This window comes from Oryctolagus cuniculus, chromosome 19, assembly GCF_051225735.1.
Source record: "Oryctolagus cuniculus isolate XC-2025 breed Fujian yellow rabbit chromosome 19, ASM5122573v1, whole genome shotgun sequence".
In the NCBI taxonomy this organism is placed as follows: Eukaryota; Metazoa; Chordata; class Mammalia; order Lagomorpha; family Leporidae; genus Oryctolagus; species Oryctolagus cuniculus.
In genome coordinates this window covers 71,644,222-71,659,410 of record NC_142885.1, presented here as the reverse complement: position 1 = coordinate 71,659,410, position 15,189 = coordinate 71,644,222, and the positions used below count along the sequence as shown (strand labels likewise).

General features: G+C 57.8%; 1 protein-coding gene across 3 annotated transcripts in view; it reads left to right on the top strand.

Annotated features, from left to right (window-relative positions):
* The first annotated feature begins 59 nt into the window (after nt 1-59).
* The window catches only part of RAB11FIP3 (RAB11 family interacting protein 3), a 103,488-nt gene continuing 88,358 nt past the window's right edge, over nt 60-15,189 (top strand). For 2 of the 3 annotated variants that reach the window (XM_008252705.3, XM_070064196.1), the window contains exon 1: nt 60-1,116. In XM_008252705.3, coding sequence (XP_008250927.3) covers nt 454-1,116 — 663 coding nt within the window. In that variant the 5' untranslated portion in view covers nt 60-453. The remainder of the gene's footprint in view (nt 1,117-15,189) is intronic. The other variant, XM_070064197.1, reaches the window with a different exon arrangement.

Here is a 15,189-nt window from a genome sequence, read left to right as displayed (position 1 = left end):
GCGGGGCCGGCCGGCGCCCGGCGTGCTGACGTCAGGCCGACGGAGGGCGGGGCCGGGCGGCGGCCGCGGCGTTCGCTCCTCGGGTACCCCGGGCGCCGCATCCTCCTCAGCCGGCGCCGCCTCGGGTCCTCGCCTCGCGCGCCCCGCGCCCGGCGCCAGCTGCCGGGCTCTCGGCGTCCTCCGCGGGTGGTGCCGCGCCCGCCGCCATGGGCCCGCGCCCTCCGCGCCGCCGGGCCGAGGGCCGCTGAGGCGCGGGGCGAAGATGGGCGAGGGCGGAGCAGGGCCCGAGTGCCAGCCGGAGCAGCCCGGGCGCCCCGCGCGCGCCCGCCCGCGCCGCCGCGGGGATGCCCGCGCCCGCCGCCGCGCCCTGAGCGCCTTTGTCTGCCGCCCGCGCCGCCCGCCGTACCACTAGCCTCGCGGGCCCGCGCCGGGGCCGGGGGCGCGCCCCGCAACATGGAGCCGGGCCGGCCGGCCTCCCCTCCGGGCCCCGACTCGGAGCCGGGCGCGTCCGCCGGGCCGGCCCCGGGTCCCTCGGAGTGCGATGAGCCGGCCCCGGGGCTGGAGGACCCTCAGGACACCGGGCCGCCCAGCCGCGGTGCGCGGGGGCAGGATGCGGACGCCGGGGCCCGCCAGGCCGCCTGCCCGGAGCCCGACCCGCGTTCCGAGGTGGCATCCCCGGAGCCCGACCCGCGTTCCGAGGTGGCATCCCCGGAGCCCGACCCGCGTTCCGAGGTGGCATCCCCGGAGCCCGACCCGCGTTCCGAGGTGGCATCCCCGGACCCCGACCCGCCTTTCTCCTGGACCAAAGGCCCGGAGGACTGTGGTCTCCCGCCGTGCCCGGAGAGCCCGTCTTTCTGCGTGCAGGCTCCGGCTCTCAGCTTCGGTGTGCGGGATGCGGCCGACCTGTTCCCCGCCTTCCCTTCGCCTGCCGTGGACGAGCTGGCGCCGGAGGAGGGTCGGGCATCCCCGGAGCAGCCCCTTCCTGGCGAGCCCGCGGGGTGTCCGGAGGACGGCCCCCGCCTGCGAGCGGTGTTCGACGCCCTGGACGGGGATGGGGACGGCTTCGTTCGCATCGAGGACTTCGTCCAGTTCGCTACGGCCTACGGGGCCGAGCAGGTGAGCGGCACGGGTAGGCCCGGGGGTTCTGCGTTCTCTGATCCACCGCTCCGCCCTGGGCTCCTGGTGGGGTTTCCCGGGAGGCCCCCGCCTCCCTGTCCTGCCCAGGGCCGCGTCCCAAGGCCAGCTCCCGGCGTAGCGTCCTGCCCCAGGCCGCCCGAGGCGTGGCCGGAGCCCCCTTGCCCCTTGAGACCCTCCTGGGGGACGCCCCTTGTGAGCGCAGTTGCTTGGCTGTGTGTGGTTGGGTTAGGTTCTGCGGAGATTCCTTCTTTGTCTGTGGCCGGGGAACGCTGTGGCAGCTCCTTGGGGGTGAAGTGTTGGGTTCTGTGCCTCCTGCGGGCAGGAGGTGAGAATGAGCCTGGAGCTGACGGAGGCGCCGTCTGGCACGGGTGGGACGCGCAGGCGGACGGATGGAGTGCACGGGGCAGTGCCCGGGCCCGCGCCGACCCCGGAAGGTCACTTGCTGAAGTTAGGTGAAGATGCCCCCGTGCTGTGTGTGCGCGGACAGCCAGGGAAATCATGATTATCCATGTGCGTACTTTGCTTACCGGTGGGGAACCTCTAGCGTCCGTCTGCTACCTTTTGTGTTCCTTGACTTCTCAGGAATAGACTTTCGTGGAGTGAGTGTTCACGCACATACGCGCGCGTTTATGCCTAGAGGGTTTTCAAAGCAGGTAGAGTGGAGCCTGCTGTGCCCATCAGTTGGTATGCAGACCTGGGGCCCTTGCTGGGTTCACAGCATGGACGATGTCCGGGCACCTGCTGAGCACCCCTCCGTGTTGGGTCAGTGGAGTGCCTCGTGCTTGGGCGGCGCTGTCAGGGTGGGCCTGCCTCCTCTGATGGGCAGAGGCGGCGACAGGAGTCCTCCGGAGCTGGCCTGATTGGGACTGCTGCTTCAGGTCCTTTTTTTTTTTTTTTTTCCCAAGATTTATTTATTTGAAAGGTAGATAAATACACACACGGGGTGGGGGAGATGGGGGAGATATCCCATTGGCTGGTTCACTCCCTAAATGGCGGCAAAGGCTGGGGCTGGGCCAGGCTGAAGCAGGGAGCCTGGAACTCCATCTGGGTTTCCCACGTGGGCGGCAGGGGCCCTAGGACTCACGCCATCTCGCTGCCTTCTCAGGAATGCTGGGAGGAAGCTGGATAGGAGAGTAGTCAGGCCTCAGACTGGCGCTTTCGTGCAGGATGCTGGTGCTGCTGTGGCCCCTTGACCTCTGGGCCACCACACCGGCCCCTTGACCTCTGGGCCACAGCAGCCCCTTGACCTCTGGGCCACCACACCGGCCCCTTGACCTCTGGGCCACCACAGCAGCCCCTTGACCTCTGGGCCACCACACCGGCCCCTAGACCTCTGGGCCACACCAGCCCTTGACCTCTGGGCCACACCGGCCCCTTGACCTCTGGGCGACCACACTGGCCCCTTGACCTCTGGGCCATGACACTGGCCGCTTGACCTCTGGGCCACCACACCGGCCCCTTGACCTCTGGGCCACCACAGCAGCCCCTTGACCTCTGGGCCACCACACCGGCCCCTAGACCTCTGGGCCACACCAGCCCTTGACCTCTGGGCCACACCGGCCCCTTGACCTCTGGGCCACACCAGCCCTTGACCTCTGGGCCACACCGGCTCCTTGACCTCTGGGCCACCACACCGGCTCCTTGACCTCTGGGCCACACCAGCCCTTGACCTCTGGGCCACCACACCGGCCCCTTGACCTCTGGGCCACCACACCGGCCCCTTGACCTCTGGGTCACCACACCGGCCCCTTGACTTCTGGGCCACCACACCAGCCCCTTGACCTCTGGGCCACCACACCAGCCCCTTGACCTCTGGGCCACACCGGCCCCTTGACCTCTGGGCCACCACAGCAGCCCCTTGACCTCTGGGCCACCACACCGGCCCCTAGACCTCTGGGCCACACCAGCCCTTGACCTCTGGGCCACAACACCGGCCCCTTGACCTCTGGGCCACCACACCAGCCCCTTGACCTCTGGGCCACACCGGCCCCTTGACCTCTGGGCCACCACACTGGCCCCTTGACCTCTGGGCCATGACACTGGCCGCTTGACCTCTGGGCCACCACACCGGCCCCTTGACCTCTGGGCCACCACAGCAGCCCCTTGACCTCTGGGCCACCACACCGGCCCCTAGACCTCTGGGCCACACCAGCCCTTGACCTCTGGGCCACACCAGCCCTTGACCTCTGGGCCACACCAGCCCTTGACCTCTGGGCCACACCAGCCCTTGACCTCTGGGCCACACCGGCTCCTTGACCTCTGGGCCACCACACCGGCTCCTTGACCTCTGGGCCACACCAGCCCTTGACCTCTGGGCCACCACACCGGCCCCTTGACCTCTGGGCCACCACACCGGCCCCTAGACCTCTGGGCCACACCAGCCCTTGACCTCTGGGCCACAACACCGGCCCCTTGACCTCTGGGCCACAACACCGGCCCCTTGACCTCTGGGCCACCACACCAGCCCCTTGACCTCTGGGCCACCACACCGGCTCCTTGACCTCTGGGCCACACCAGCCCTTGACCTCTGGGCCACCACACCGGCCCCTTGACCTCTGGGCCACCACACCGGCCCCTTGACCTCTGGGTCACCACACCGGCCCCTTGACTTCTGGGCCACCACACCAGCCCCTTGACCTCTGGGCCACCACACCAGCCCCTTGACCTCTGGGCCACACCGGCCCCTTGACCTCTGGGCCACCACAGCAGCCCCTTGACCTCTGGGCCACCACACCGGCCCCTAGACCTCTGGGCCACACCAGCCCTTGACCTCTGGGCCACAACACCGGCCCCTTGACCTCTGGGCCACCACACCAGCCCCTTGACCTCTGGGCCATGACACCGGCCCCTTGACTTCTGGGCCACCACACCGGCCCCTTGACCTCTGGGCCACAACACCGGCCCCTTGACCTCTGGGCCACGACACCAGCCCGTGATTCAGGTTCTAACGGCGCAGCGTATCTCCTCCTGTGCAGTCTGGCTTCTTAGACGGGTGGTGGTAGGGGGGTGCTGCGTTTGTCCTTTACTTAACTGTAGTGCTAAATTTAGAAGCTGGTGGGAAGCTCACTGGGGTTCCAGTGGTCGTCACCGCAGTTCTTAGAGGTGGTGCCTAGGCAAGTAGGATTCGCTCCCACTTTCCAGTAAGAACCGGAAGCCCAGAAGGTTTAGTAACTTCCCCAAGGCATCACAGATAGTGCTGGAATCCAGGTAGAGCCAGATCTTTAGTCTCATGAACCTTCAGTGACTCTCCCGGAGTGACAGCTTTCCTGCAAGGTTTCATTGTTAACCTTTGAGGAACCTCCCAGTGACCACAGTGGGAGAGACCCTGGACTGCCGTTTGGGGCTGGGTTTCTTGTCATCACGAAGGAGAAATGAGTCAGAATTCTTTGCATTCACAGCTCCTGGTGGAATTTGAAGTTCAGGGACAAGGCCGGGATCTCAGGGTGTGCTGGGGAGCAGGGTGGAGGGGGATTTCCTGGGGCGTTGCCCTCCCGGACGCTCAGGAGGAAGCAGTGTTGTAGGGGAGCTGGGGTCTGGGCCTGACTGGCTCCCAGTGCCGGAGGAGCGGGGCTCTGGGCTGGTTGTAGGGGAGCTGGGGTCTGGGCCTGACTGGCTCCCAGTGCCGGAGGAGTGGGGCTCCGGGCTGGTTGTAGGGGAGCTGGGGTCTGGGCCTGACTGGCTCCCAGTGCCGGAGGAGTGGGGCTCCGGGCTGGTTGTAGGGGAGCTGGGGTCTGGGCCTGACTGGCTCCCAGTGCCGGAGGAGTGGGGCTCCGGGCTGGTTGTAGGGGAGCTGGGGTCTGGGCCTGACTGGCTCCCAGTGCCGGAGGAGCGGGGCTCCGGGCTGCTCTGTGCTGCGTTGCTATTTTGGAGCAGATAATTCCCTGGGTAATGAGAGGTTGCTGTGCGTTTTGTGTAAGCTTTGGTGGCCTTTACGGTGCCTCAGGCTGGCTTCCCTAGTCCGTGTCGGAGTACATTCCAGAGGAGCAGAGAGTGGATAGTGGAGAGCAGAATGAAGCTCTCCACCTCATAATGAATATTTTAAACTCTAAAAGGCAAGTCTGGAGCACACACCGATGTGGACAGTTGGTCCCATGACCCTTTGTGGCCATCACTGGACGTCTGCAGTCTGCCCTGTGCTCCCGGGAGCTCTCCGCTCCTGACCCCAGGTTAGATACCTGGTACAGCATTTCCTCAGTGTTTCAGCATGTATCTCTAAGAAATGAGCATTCTTTTCAAAATAGTCATAGTTTTCTAAAAACTGTAGGACCGGTTCAGATAAGCTGGATGACAGCAGTAAAGACCACAGGTTTGTTGCACTTTATACCTGGATGTTTCGAAATACTGAGAGACTTGTGATAGTCACGCTACTGTCCTTGATGGTGGCAACTTGATTATCTTGGTTTTTGTCCAGCTTTCAATGTAGGAGGTTCAGTGTCTTTATATACTCTGCTCACGAAGGTGGCGTTTTAAATTATTTAAATGGGTTATCTGAATTTTTAATAGAAGCAGCTCCCATTTATGCTGTGGTAGCTTTTGTGTGCTTTCTTTGCCAGTGTCCTGTGTGCTTGGATCTCCTTGCATCACCTGGTGATAGATCAGGTGTGGTGTAATAGAATACAGTGCTGTGTTGGCCGGAGTCAGCTGACGAGAGGAGGAGGAGGGCTGTAGTGAAGTTGTTTGGTTGTATCGTATTGAAATACGGACGTATAGCCAGATGCGTCCAGCGTGAGGTGTGAAGTTGACTAGGTTATTTTTAGTCCCGAACAGTCTCTGAAGATTCATCATTGCTATGACCCCTTCATGTAGATGGGACTGGTGCTTTTGTAGTTACTGCCACCAACCCATTGTAAAGCAAAGATCGTCAAATAAAAATTTCTTAAAGATTGATTTATTTGAAAGTCAGTTACACAGAGAGAGAAGGAGAGGCAGAGAGGGAGAGAGAGAGAGGTCTTCCATCTGCTGGTTCACTCCCCAGATGGCTGCAACGGCTGGAGCTGTGTCAGTCCAAATCCAGGAGCCAGGAGCTTCTTCTGAGTCTCCCACATGGGTGCAGGGCCCAAGGACCTGGGCCTTCTTCTACTGCTTTCCCAGGCCATAGCAGAGAGCTGGATAGGAAGTGGAGCAGCTGGGACTCGGACTGATGCCCACACATGGGATGCTGGCACTGCAGGTGGTGGCTTTACCCTCTATGCCACAGCGCTGGCCCTGTAAAATAAATTTTAAGGGATTGCAGGACAGGATATATTTCTTTTTCTTTCATATTTAAAAAATTTACTTTATTTATTTGAAAAGTGGAGACACACCAGAGACAGGCAGAGAGAGATCTTCCATCTGCCTGTTCACTTCCCACATGTCTGCTACAGCTGAGGCTGGGACATGCTGAAGCCAGGAGCCAGGAATTCATCTAGGTCTCCCACATGGGTGGCAGGAATCCAGATACCCAGGCCAGGATTAGCAAAACTGTAAAGGACATTGTCTGGACCATTAGAAAAACTTGAACCTCGGTGCAGTATTCTGTGACGTCAACTCAAGTCTCCTGGGTGTCGTCATGGTGCTGTGATTAGGTAGGAGGGTGGCCCTGGTTCCTCAGAAATATATCCCAGAAGGATTTAGGGACGTTTCATGATGTCTACAATTTACTTTTGTTTGTGTTAAAATTTATTTATTGGGGCCAGTGCTGTGGTGCAGTAGGTTAACCTTCTGCCTGTGGCGCCGGTAGCCTACGTGGGTGCCAGTTCTAGTCCCGGCTGCCCCTCTTCCAATCCAGCTCTCTGCTATGGCCTGGGAAAGCAGTAGAAGATGGCCCAAGTCTTTGGGCCCCCGCACCTGTGTGGGAGACTGGGAAGAAGCTCCTGGCTCCTGACTTCTGATCAGCGTAGCTCCAGCTGTTGTGGCCATTTGGGGAGTTGACCAATGAAAGGAAGACCTTTCTGTCTCTCCCTCTCACTGTCTGTAACTCTACCTCTCAAATACATAAATAAAAATCTTTAAAAATTTTATTTATCTATTTTGAAAGTTACAGAGGGAGAGACAGAGAGGGTTTCCATCCACTGGTTCACTCCCTAGATGGCTGCAACTGCCAGTGCTGGGCCAGGCCGAAGCCAGGAGCTTCATCTGGGTCTCCCACATGGGTGGCAGGGGCCCAGACACTTGGACCATCTTCTGCTTTTCCCAGACCATTAGCAGGAAACTGGATCAGAAGTGGAGCAGCCAGGATACAAAGCTGTTACACCATGACACTGCCTCTTTTTATTTGTTTACTTACTATTATTAATTTATTTTTTTTTTTTTTTTTTACAGGCAGAATGGACAGTGAGAGAGACTGAGAGAAAGGTCTTCCTTTACCATTGGTTCACCCTCCAATGGCTGCTGCAGCCAGCTCTCTGTGGCCGGCGCACCGCGCTGGTCCGAAGCCAGGAGCCAGGTGCTTCCTCCTGGTCTCCCATGCGGGTGCAGGGCACAAGCACTTGGGCCATCCTCCACTGCCCTCCCGGGCCACAGCAGAGAGCTGGCCTGGAAGAGGGGCAACCGGGACAGAATCTGGCGCCCCGACCGGGACTAGAACCCGGTGTGCTGGCGCCACAGGTGGAGGATTAGCCTATTGAGCTGCGGCACCGGTCCCCTATTATTAATTTTTTAAGATTTATTTTACTTATTTGAAAGGCAGAGTTAGAGAGAGGGAGAGACAGAGAGAGGTGTCTTCCATCAACTGGTTCACCGCTCAAATGGCCACATTGTGCAGGCCTAAGCAAGGAGCCGGGAGCTTCTTCCAGGTCTCCCATGTGGATGCAGAGGCCCAAGCACTCGGGCCATCCTTTGCTGCTTTCCCAGGCACATTAGCAGAGAGCTGGGTTGGAAGTGGAGCAGCTGGGACATGAACCAGCGCCCATATGGGATGCTGGAGTCATGGTTGGCAGCATTACCCACTATGCCACTGGCCCCTGTTACTGATTTTTATTTATTTGAGGGTAGAATGACAGAGAGACAGAGACAGAGCACACACACGCTTCTGTCCATTGACTCATTCCCCCAGTGGCCACAGTTGCTGTGGCTGGGCCAGGCCAAAGCTGAGAGCCTGAACTCTGTCCAGGTCTCCCACGTGGTTCTCAGGCCATCTCCTGCTGCTTTCCCAGGCGAATTAGCAGGGAGCTGGGTAGAAAGCAGAGCAGCCGGAACTCAAGCTGGCTCTCTGGTAAGGGGTACTGGTACTGCAGGGAGTGGCTTAACCTGCTGTGCCACAGCACCAGCCCTGTGTGTTTTTTAAACATTCTTTTAGAATTTGAGAGGGAGGGAAGGAAGGAAGAAAGGAGAAAGAGAGAGAGATTGACTCTACAAACAGATCCCATAACTGGTTCACTTCCCAGATGCCCATGACAGCTGGGGCTGGCCCAGGACTGAAGACAGGCGCCTAGTCTAGGTCTCCTGTGAGGGTGGCAGGGAGCCAACTCAGCTCAATCATCTCTGCTGCCTCTCGGGGAAAGTTTTGGCAGGAAGACACAAGTTTTGGGGGCTGGCGCTGGGGCGTAGCGGGTGAAGCTGCTGCCTGTGGTGCCGGTATCACATATGGGTGCCGATTTGAGTCCCGGCTGCTCCTCTTCCAGTCCAGCTCTCTGCTGGGCCTGGGAAAGCAGTGGAGGTTGGCCCACGTGCTTGTGCCCCTGCAACTATGTAGGAGACCTAGAGGAAGCTCCTAGCTCCTGGCTTTCCTCTGGCCCAGCTCTGGCCATTGCGGCCATTTGGGGAGTGAACCAGTGGATGGAGGACTTCTCTTTCTCTCTCTCTGCCTTGCAAATAAATATTTTTAAAAATGTGAATGAAAGAAAACACTGCACTCTCACTGGTACCGTGTCTGCACAAGGCCTCCTGTGGGCACAGTGATTTCTGAAGCTGTGAAGTAACCCAGGGGTTGAAACAGGAGAGCCAGCATCAGTGATGTGCCGAGATAACGTTCTTTTTTTTTCTTTAAATATTTATTTATTTGAAAGTCAGAGTTAGAGAGAGAAGGAAAGGCAGAGAGAGAGAGAGAACCATCTGCTGGTTTACTCCCCAGTTGGCCACAACGGCTGAGCTGCACTGATCCGAAGCAAGGAGTCAGGAGCTTCTTCTGGGTTTCCCATATGGGTGCAGGGCCCTGAGGACTTGGATCGTTTTTTTTTTTCTCGGTCAGGCAGAGTTAGACGGTGAGAGAGGGAGAGACAGAGAGACAGAGAGAAGGGTCTTCCTTTTGTCGTTGGTTCACTCCCCAAATGGCCACCACGGGTGCGCTGCGCTGATCCGAAGCCAGGAGCCAGGTGCTTCCTCCTGGTCTCCCATGCGGGTGCAGGGCCCAAGCACTTGGGGCATCCTCCACTGCACTCCCTGGCCACAGCAGAGAGCTGGCCTGGAAGAGGGGTAACCAGGACAGAATCCGGGGCCCCGACCGGGACTAGAACCCGGGGTGCCAGCGCTACAGGTGGAGGATTAGCCAAGTGAGCCGTGGCGCTGGCCCTTGGACCATCTTCTACTGCTTTTCCAGGCCACAGCAAAGAGTTGGATTGGAAGTGGAGCAGCTGGGACTAGAATTGGCACCCATATTGGATGCTGGCACTGCAGGCGGCGGCTTTACCTGCTATGCCATAGCGCCGGCCCCTAAAGTTCTTTTTTTTCATGAAAAGATATATTTGTTTATTTGAAAGGCAGAGTGATAGAAGGAGGCAGGGAGAGGGGGGTGAAGAGAAATCTTCCATCCACTAGTTCACTCCCCAAGTGGTTGTTATGGGTGGAACTGGGCTGATTCGAAGCCAGGAGCTTCTTCCAGGTCTCCCACGTGGGTGTAGGGGCCCAAGCACTTGGCCATCTTCTGCTGCTTTCCCAGGTGCATTAGCAGGGAGCTGGATCAAACGTGGAGTAGCCGAAAGTCCTGAGGGTCTTTTTTCTTGTGTATAAAGTATCACAAAATTGGGTTTGTGAACTTGGTTTGGTATAAGCCACAAATTTTCCAGTTCTCACTGCTAATGAAGTAAATATAAATGTGATTAATTTTATACTGTGACCTTTCCCCCGGCTTTTGAAAATATTTATTTGAAAGGCAGAGGAGCAAGAGAAGGAGAAACAGAGAGAAATAGATCTTCTGTCTGCTGGTTCCATCCCCAGATGGCTGCAACAGCTGGATTTGGGCCAGGCTGAAGCCAGAAGCCTGGAGCTCCATCTAGGTCTTCCATGTAGGTGGGAGAGGCCCTGGTACTAGGGTCATCTTCCCACTTTCAAGGCTCATTAGCAGGGAGCTGGGTCAGAATTAGTGCGGCTGGGACTCCTTGAACTGGTTTTTACGCATGGTGCTGGCCTCGCAGGTGTTGGCTTAGCTGGCTGCTCCACAGTGGCAGCCCCTTCTTGCTGTGACCTTTTAATAATGGTCAGGAGCTGGCGCCGCGGCTCACTAGGCTAATCATCCGCCTTGCAGCGCCGGCACACCGGGTTCTAGTCCCGGTCGGGGCGCCGGATTCTGTCCCGGTTGCCCCTCTTCCAGGCCAGCTCTCTGCTGTGGCCCGGGAGGGCAGTGGAGGATGCCCCAAGTGCTTGGGCCCTGCACCCCATGGGAGACCAGGAGAAGCACCTGGCTCCTGCCATTGGATCAGCGCGGTGCGCCGGCTGCAGCGCGCCGGCCGTGGCGGCCATTGGAGGGTGAACCAACGACAAAAGGAAGACCTTTCTCTCTGTCTCTCTGTCTCTCTCACTGTCCACTCTGCCTGTCAAATAAAATAAATTAAAAAAAAAAATAGTGGTCAGGAAAGTCCTTGTTCAGGCCTTTTTTCTTTTAAGGATTTGCTTCTTTGAAAGACCGTCTTCCGCTCTTTCCCCAGGCCATGGCAGGGAGCTAGATTGGAGAAGCTGGGACATGGACTGGCATCCACATGGGAGGCCAGCGTCTCTGGTGGCAGCTCTCCACACAGTGCTGCATCACTGGCCCCAGAAGCTGGATTGAAAAGCCAAGCGCCTGCGACTCAACTGGGCCAGGCTGAAGCCAGGATTTTCTTCCACTCTCCCATGTGGGAGGCAGTTGCCCAAACACTTGGGCCATCTCCTGCTGCTTTTCCCAGATCATTACTGGGGAACTGGATTGACAGCGGAGCAGCTGGGACATGAACCAGTGCCTTTATGGGGTGCTGGAGTCACAGGCAGCGGCTTTACCCACCACACCAAAATGCTGCCCCTGTTTTTTAATTTTTTTTTTTTTTTTTTTTTGACAGGCAGAGTGGACAGTGAGAGAGAGAGACAGAGAAAAGGTCTTCCTTTTGCCGTTGGTTCACCCTCCAATGGCTGCTGCGGCTGGCGCGCTGCGGCCGGCGCACTGCACTGATCCGATGGCAGGAGCCAGGTGCTTCTCCTGGTCTCCCATGGGGTGCAGGGCCCAAGCACTTGGGCCATCCTCCACTGCACTCCCGGGCCACAGCAGAGAGCTGGCCTGGAAGAGGGGCAACTGGGACAGAATCTGGCGCCCCGACTGGGACTAGAACCCAGTGTGCCCGCGCCGCAAGGCGGAGGATTAGCCTAGTGAGCCGCGGCGCCGGCCCTGTTTTTTAATTTTATTTTCATTTTTTTTTTTTTTTGACAGGCAGAGTGGACAGTGAGAGAGAGAGACAGAGAGAAAGGTCTTCCTTTGCCGTTGGTTCACCCTCCAATGGCCGCTGCGGCCGGCGCGCTGCGGCCGGCGCACCGCGCTGATCCGATGGCAGGAGCCAGGATCCAGGTGCTTTTCCTGGTCTCCCATGGGGTGCAGGGCCCAAGCACCTGGGCCATCCTCCACTGCACTCCCTGGCCACAGCAGAGGGCTGGCCTGGAAGAGGGGCAACCGGGACAGAATCCGGCGCCCCGACCGGGACTAGAACCCGGTGTGCCGGCGCCGCAAGGCGGAGGATTAGCCTAGTGAGCCGCGGCGCCGGCCTTTATTTTCATTTTTTAAAGATTTATTTTATTTATTTGAAAGAGTTACACAGAGAGGTAGAGAGAGAGAGAGAGAGAGAGAGAGAGAGAGAGAGATCTTCCATTTTGCTGGTTCATCCTCCAGATGGCCACAATGGCCAGAGCTGAGCTGATCCAAAGCCAGGAGCCAGGAGCTTCTTCTGGGTCTCCCATGTGGGTGCAGGGCCTAAGGACTTGGGCCATCTTCTACTGCTTTCCCAGGCCACAGCAGAGAGCTGGATCAGAAGTGGAGCAGCCGGGACTCCAACCGGCGCCCATATGGGATGCCGGTGCCACAGGCTGGGGCTTTAACCCGCTGTGCCACAGCGCCAGCCCCGGCCCCTGTTTATTTTATTTTGGTTATGGATACTTTTTACAGCTGATGTAAGTAGCAGGGTATGATTAAATTTCCTTCATAATAATTAGCTTCCTTTTCCTGCAGTTTTCAGTCACATCATATTCTCTTGTTTAGTTTTCTACACGTCCATCAGCAGCTCCTCCCAGCCCCTTGCCCAGGATTTCATCGCTCCACCTGGGCTTCAGTGTGTGTCAGTTGCCCAAAAGCCCCAAGGCAGGGGCTTCCCTATACCTACTCTGAGCCTGGTGTCCTACTTTTGGTGCATTTCTCTCTCTCTCTCTCTTTTTAAGATTTATTATTTATTTAAAGGTAGAGACACAGAAGGGGGCGGGGAGAGAGAGATCTTCTCTCTGCTAGTTCACTCCCCAAATGGCCACAATGGTTAGGACTGGGCCAGGCTGAAGCCAGGAGCCTCTTTGGGGTCTCCCACATGGGTGCAGGGGCCCACATACTTGGGCCATCAGCTGCTGCTTTCCCAGGTGTGTTAGCAGGGAGCCAGATTGGAAGTGGAGCAACTGGGACCTGAACCGGCGTCCACATGGATGCTGACACTGCAGGCAGAGGCTGACTCTTCCGCTCCATAGCGCTGGCCCCAGCATGCCTCTCTCTGTATCCTGAGCCCTCTGGGGAGTGGTCCGTCTGAAGTGTGACCTCACGAGGATTTCCCAGGTCAAGCATCCAGAGCCCCATTGCGCTAATTCAGCTGTGCGGCGCCTGCGGTCGTGGTCCTGTCAGTGTCCACTCTGGCCCTGTCTCCACTTTCTTGGCTCTGAGTTTCCACTTTTCCATCCCTGTGCGTCTTCCCTGACGCTGGTGTCTGTTTCTGGAGGTGCTTTTCCAGTGAACTTTTGGGAAGGAATGAAGGCAGACTCCTGTGTGAGGTCTCCGTGCTGGACTGCACTTAGGCCCCACTCTGTTCTCACGTCCCACTCATCAGTCCATCCTCACAGGCCTGGGCGTGTGTGTACTTGTCTCCCTGGATTCCCTAGTCCATGAGAGGACAGCGGATGTGCCCGTGTCCAAGCTGGGAGTCGCAGGGCCACGGTGCAGACTCTGCCCTTTCTCGTCTCGTGCTGGGATGCAGTCTGTGAATTCTGTCAACAGATGGTTTGGTTTAGCCTTTCTCCTAGTGAGTTCATGTGTGTACGTTTCCATATTGACCTGAAATTAACTTTTGGAACTAGAGGATTCCTATAATGTTGTTGCACTGTGGTCAGGCAGATGCTGCCCTGTGTTAGCACTATTGCCACACACTGGACCTCAGACTACACAGGTTACTTCTCATGTGCCTGACTTGCAGCAAGATCTAGTTTTTGTGCTGTGAACATTGAGTTCATTCTCTTGGGTGAAGGTTAGTCGTGCTTTCTTAGCATCCTAAGCCCTGCTGTGGCATCTGAGGTAGGTAGTGGAGGCATGGCCTGATGATGCAGGGGGCTAAGCCACCACTTGAGATGTTGGCATTCCATATCAGAGTGCCACTTGGAGTCCTGGCTAGGTCGCTTTTTTTTTTTTTTTTAAAGTTATTTATTTGAAACACAGAGTTACAGAGAGGCAGAGGCAGAGAGAGAGAGAGGTGTCTTCCATGCACTGGTTCACTCCCCAAATGGCCGCAGTGGCTGGAGCTGGGCCAGTCTGAAGCCAGGAGCCAGGAGTTTCTTCGGGTCTCCCATGTGGGTGCAGGGGCCCAAGGACTTGGGCCATCTTCCTCTGTTTTCCCAGGCCACAGCAGAGAGCTTGATCAGAAATGGAGCAGTGGGGACCTGAACTGGCGCCCCATGGGATGCCAGCGCTGCAGGCGGCTTTACCCTCTACGCCGCAGTGCTGGCTCCAGGCTTACACGTTACGTCCGAGGACTGTGGAATCAGAGCCTGCTCTTCTGCTGTAGCGCCGCTGCTCGCTCTTTTGCTCAGCAAGTGTGTGTGATGCTCACTGGGCCGTTCCAGGTGCTGGGGACTGAGTGCTAGCAGGACCGACCCGCTTCCTGGCCTTCCTCGCGATGTTAGCACGCAGTCTGCAGTAGGCGCAGACCATCAGAAGTCCTGGCAAGGAAAGGCAGAGGTGGTGTGCCGGTTGCGTAACAGGGAGCCCGACCTACATAGCAGAGCTTCCCCAGGGAAATGCTTTTCTTTTGAGCTGACGTTCTGAAACTAAGTAGAAATCAGCAAGGCGAAGGTGGGAGAAGAAGGAGCCTCGAGGTGGAGGCTGGTGTGGAGAGGCCTGACGCGGCGAAGGGGCTTTGAGGGGCCTGGAGCTTGTATCTGGAGGAGGCTGTTGGTCTGCATTCCTGGAGCACCTGGAAGGCGCTGAAGGGTTTGAGCAGAGAAGGATGCCTCGTACGATTTAGTGTTCTAGGGCCGGCGCTGTGGCGTAGCAGGTTAAGCTGCTGCCTGCGATGCCGGCATCCCACATGGGCTTTGGTTTGAGTCGTGGCTGCTCCATTTCTCGTCCAGATCCTTGCGGATGCTCCTGGGAAAGCAGCGGAAGCTGCCCAAGTCCTTGGGCTCCTGCCACCCGTGTGGGAGACCTGGATGAAGCTCCTGGCTCCTGACTTCAGCGTGGCCCAGCCCTGGCCATTGCAGCCATTTGGAGAATGAGCCAGTGGATGGAAGGTCTCTTCCCTCCCCTACACCCCCATCTCCGCCTTGTAACTGCCTTTCAAGTAAATCAATAAATGTTAGCGTTTCACAGCATGCCTCAGTTTGGAGGGGTTGAGTGTGTGAGGGGGCTCAGCTGGGAGGCCGGTGCAGTGTTTGGCT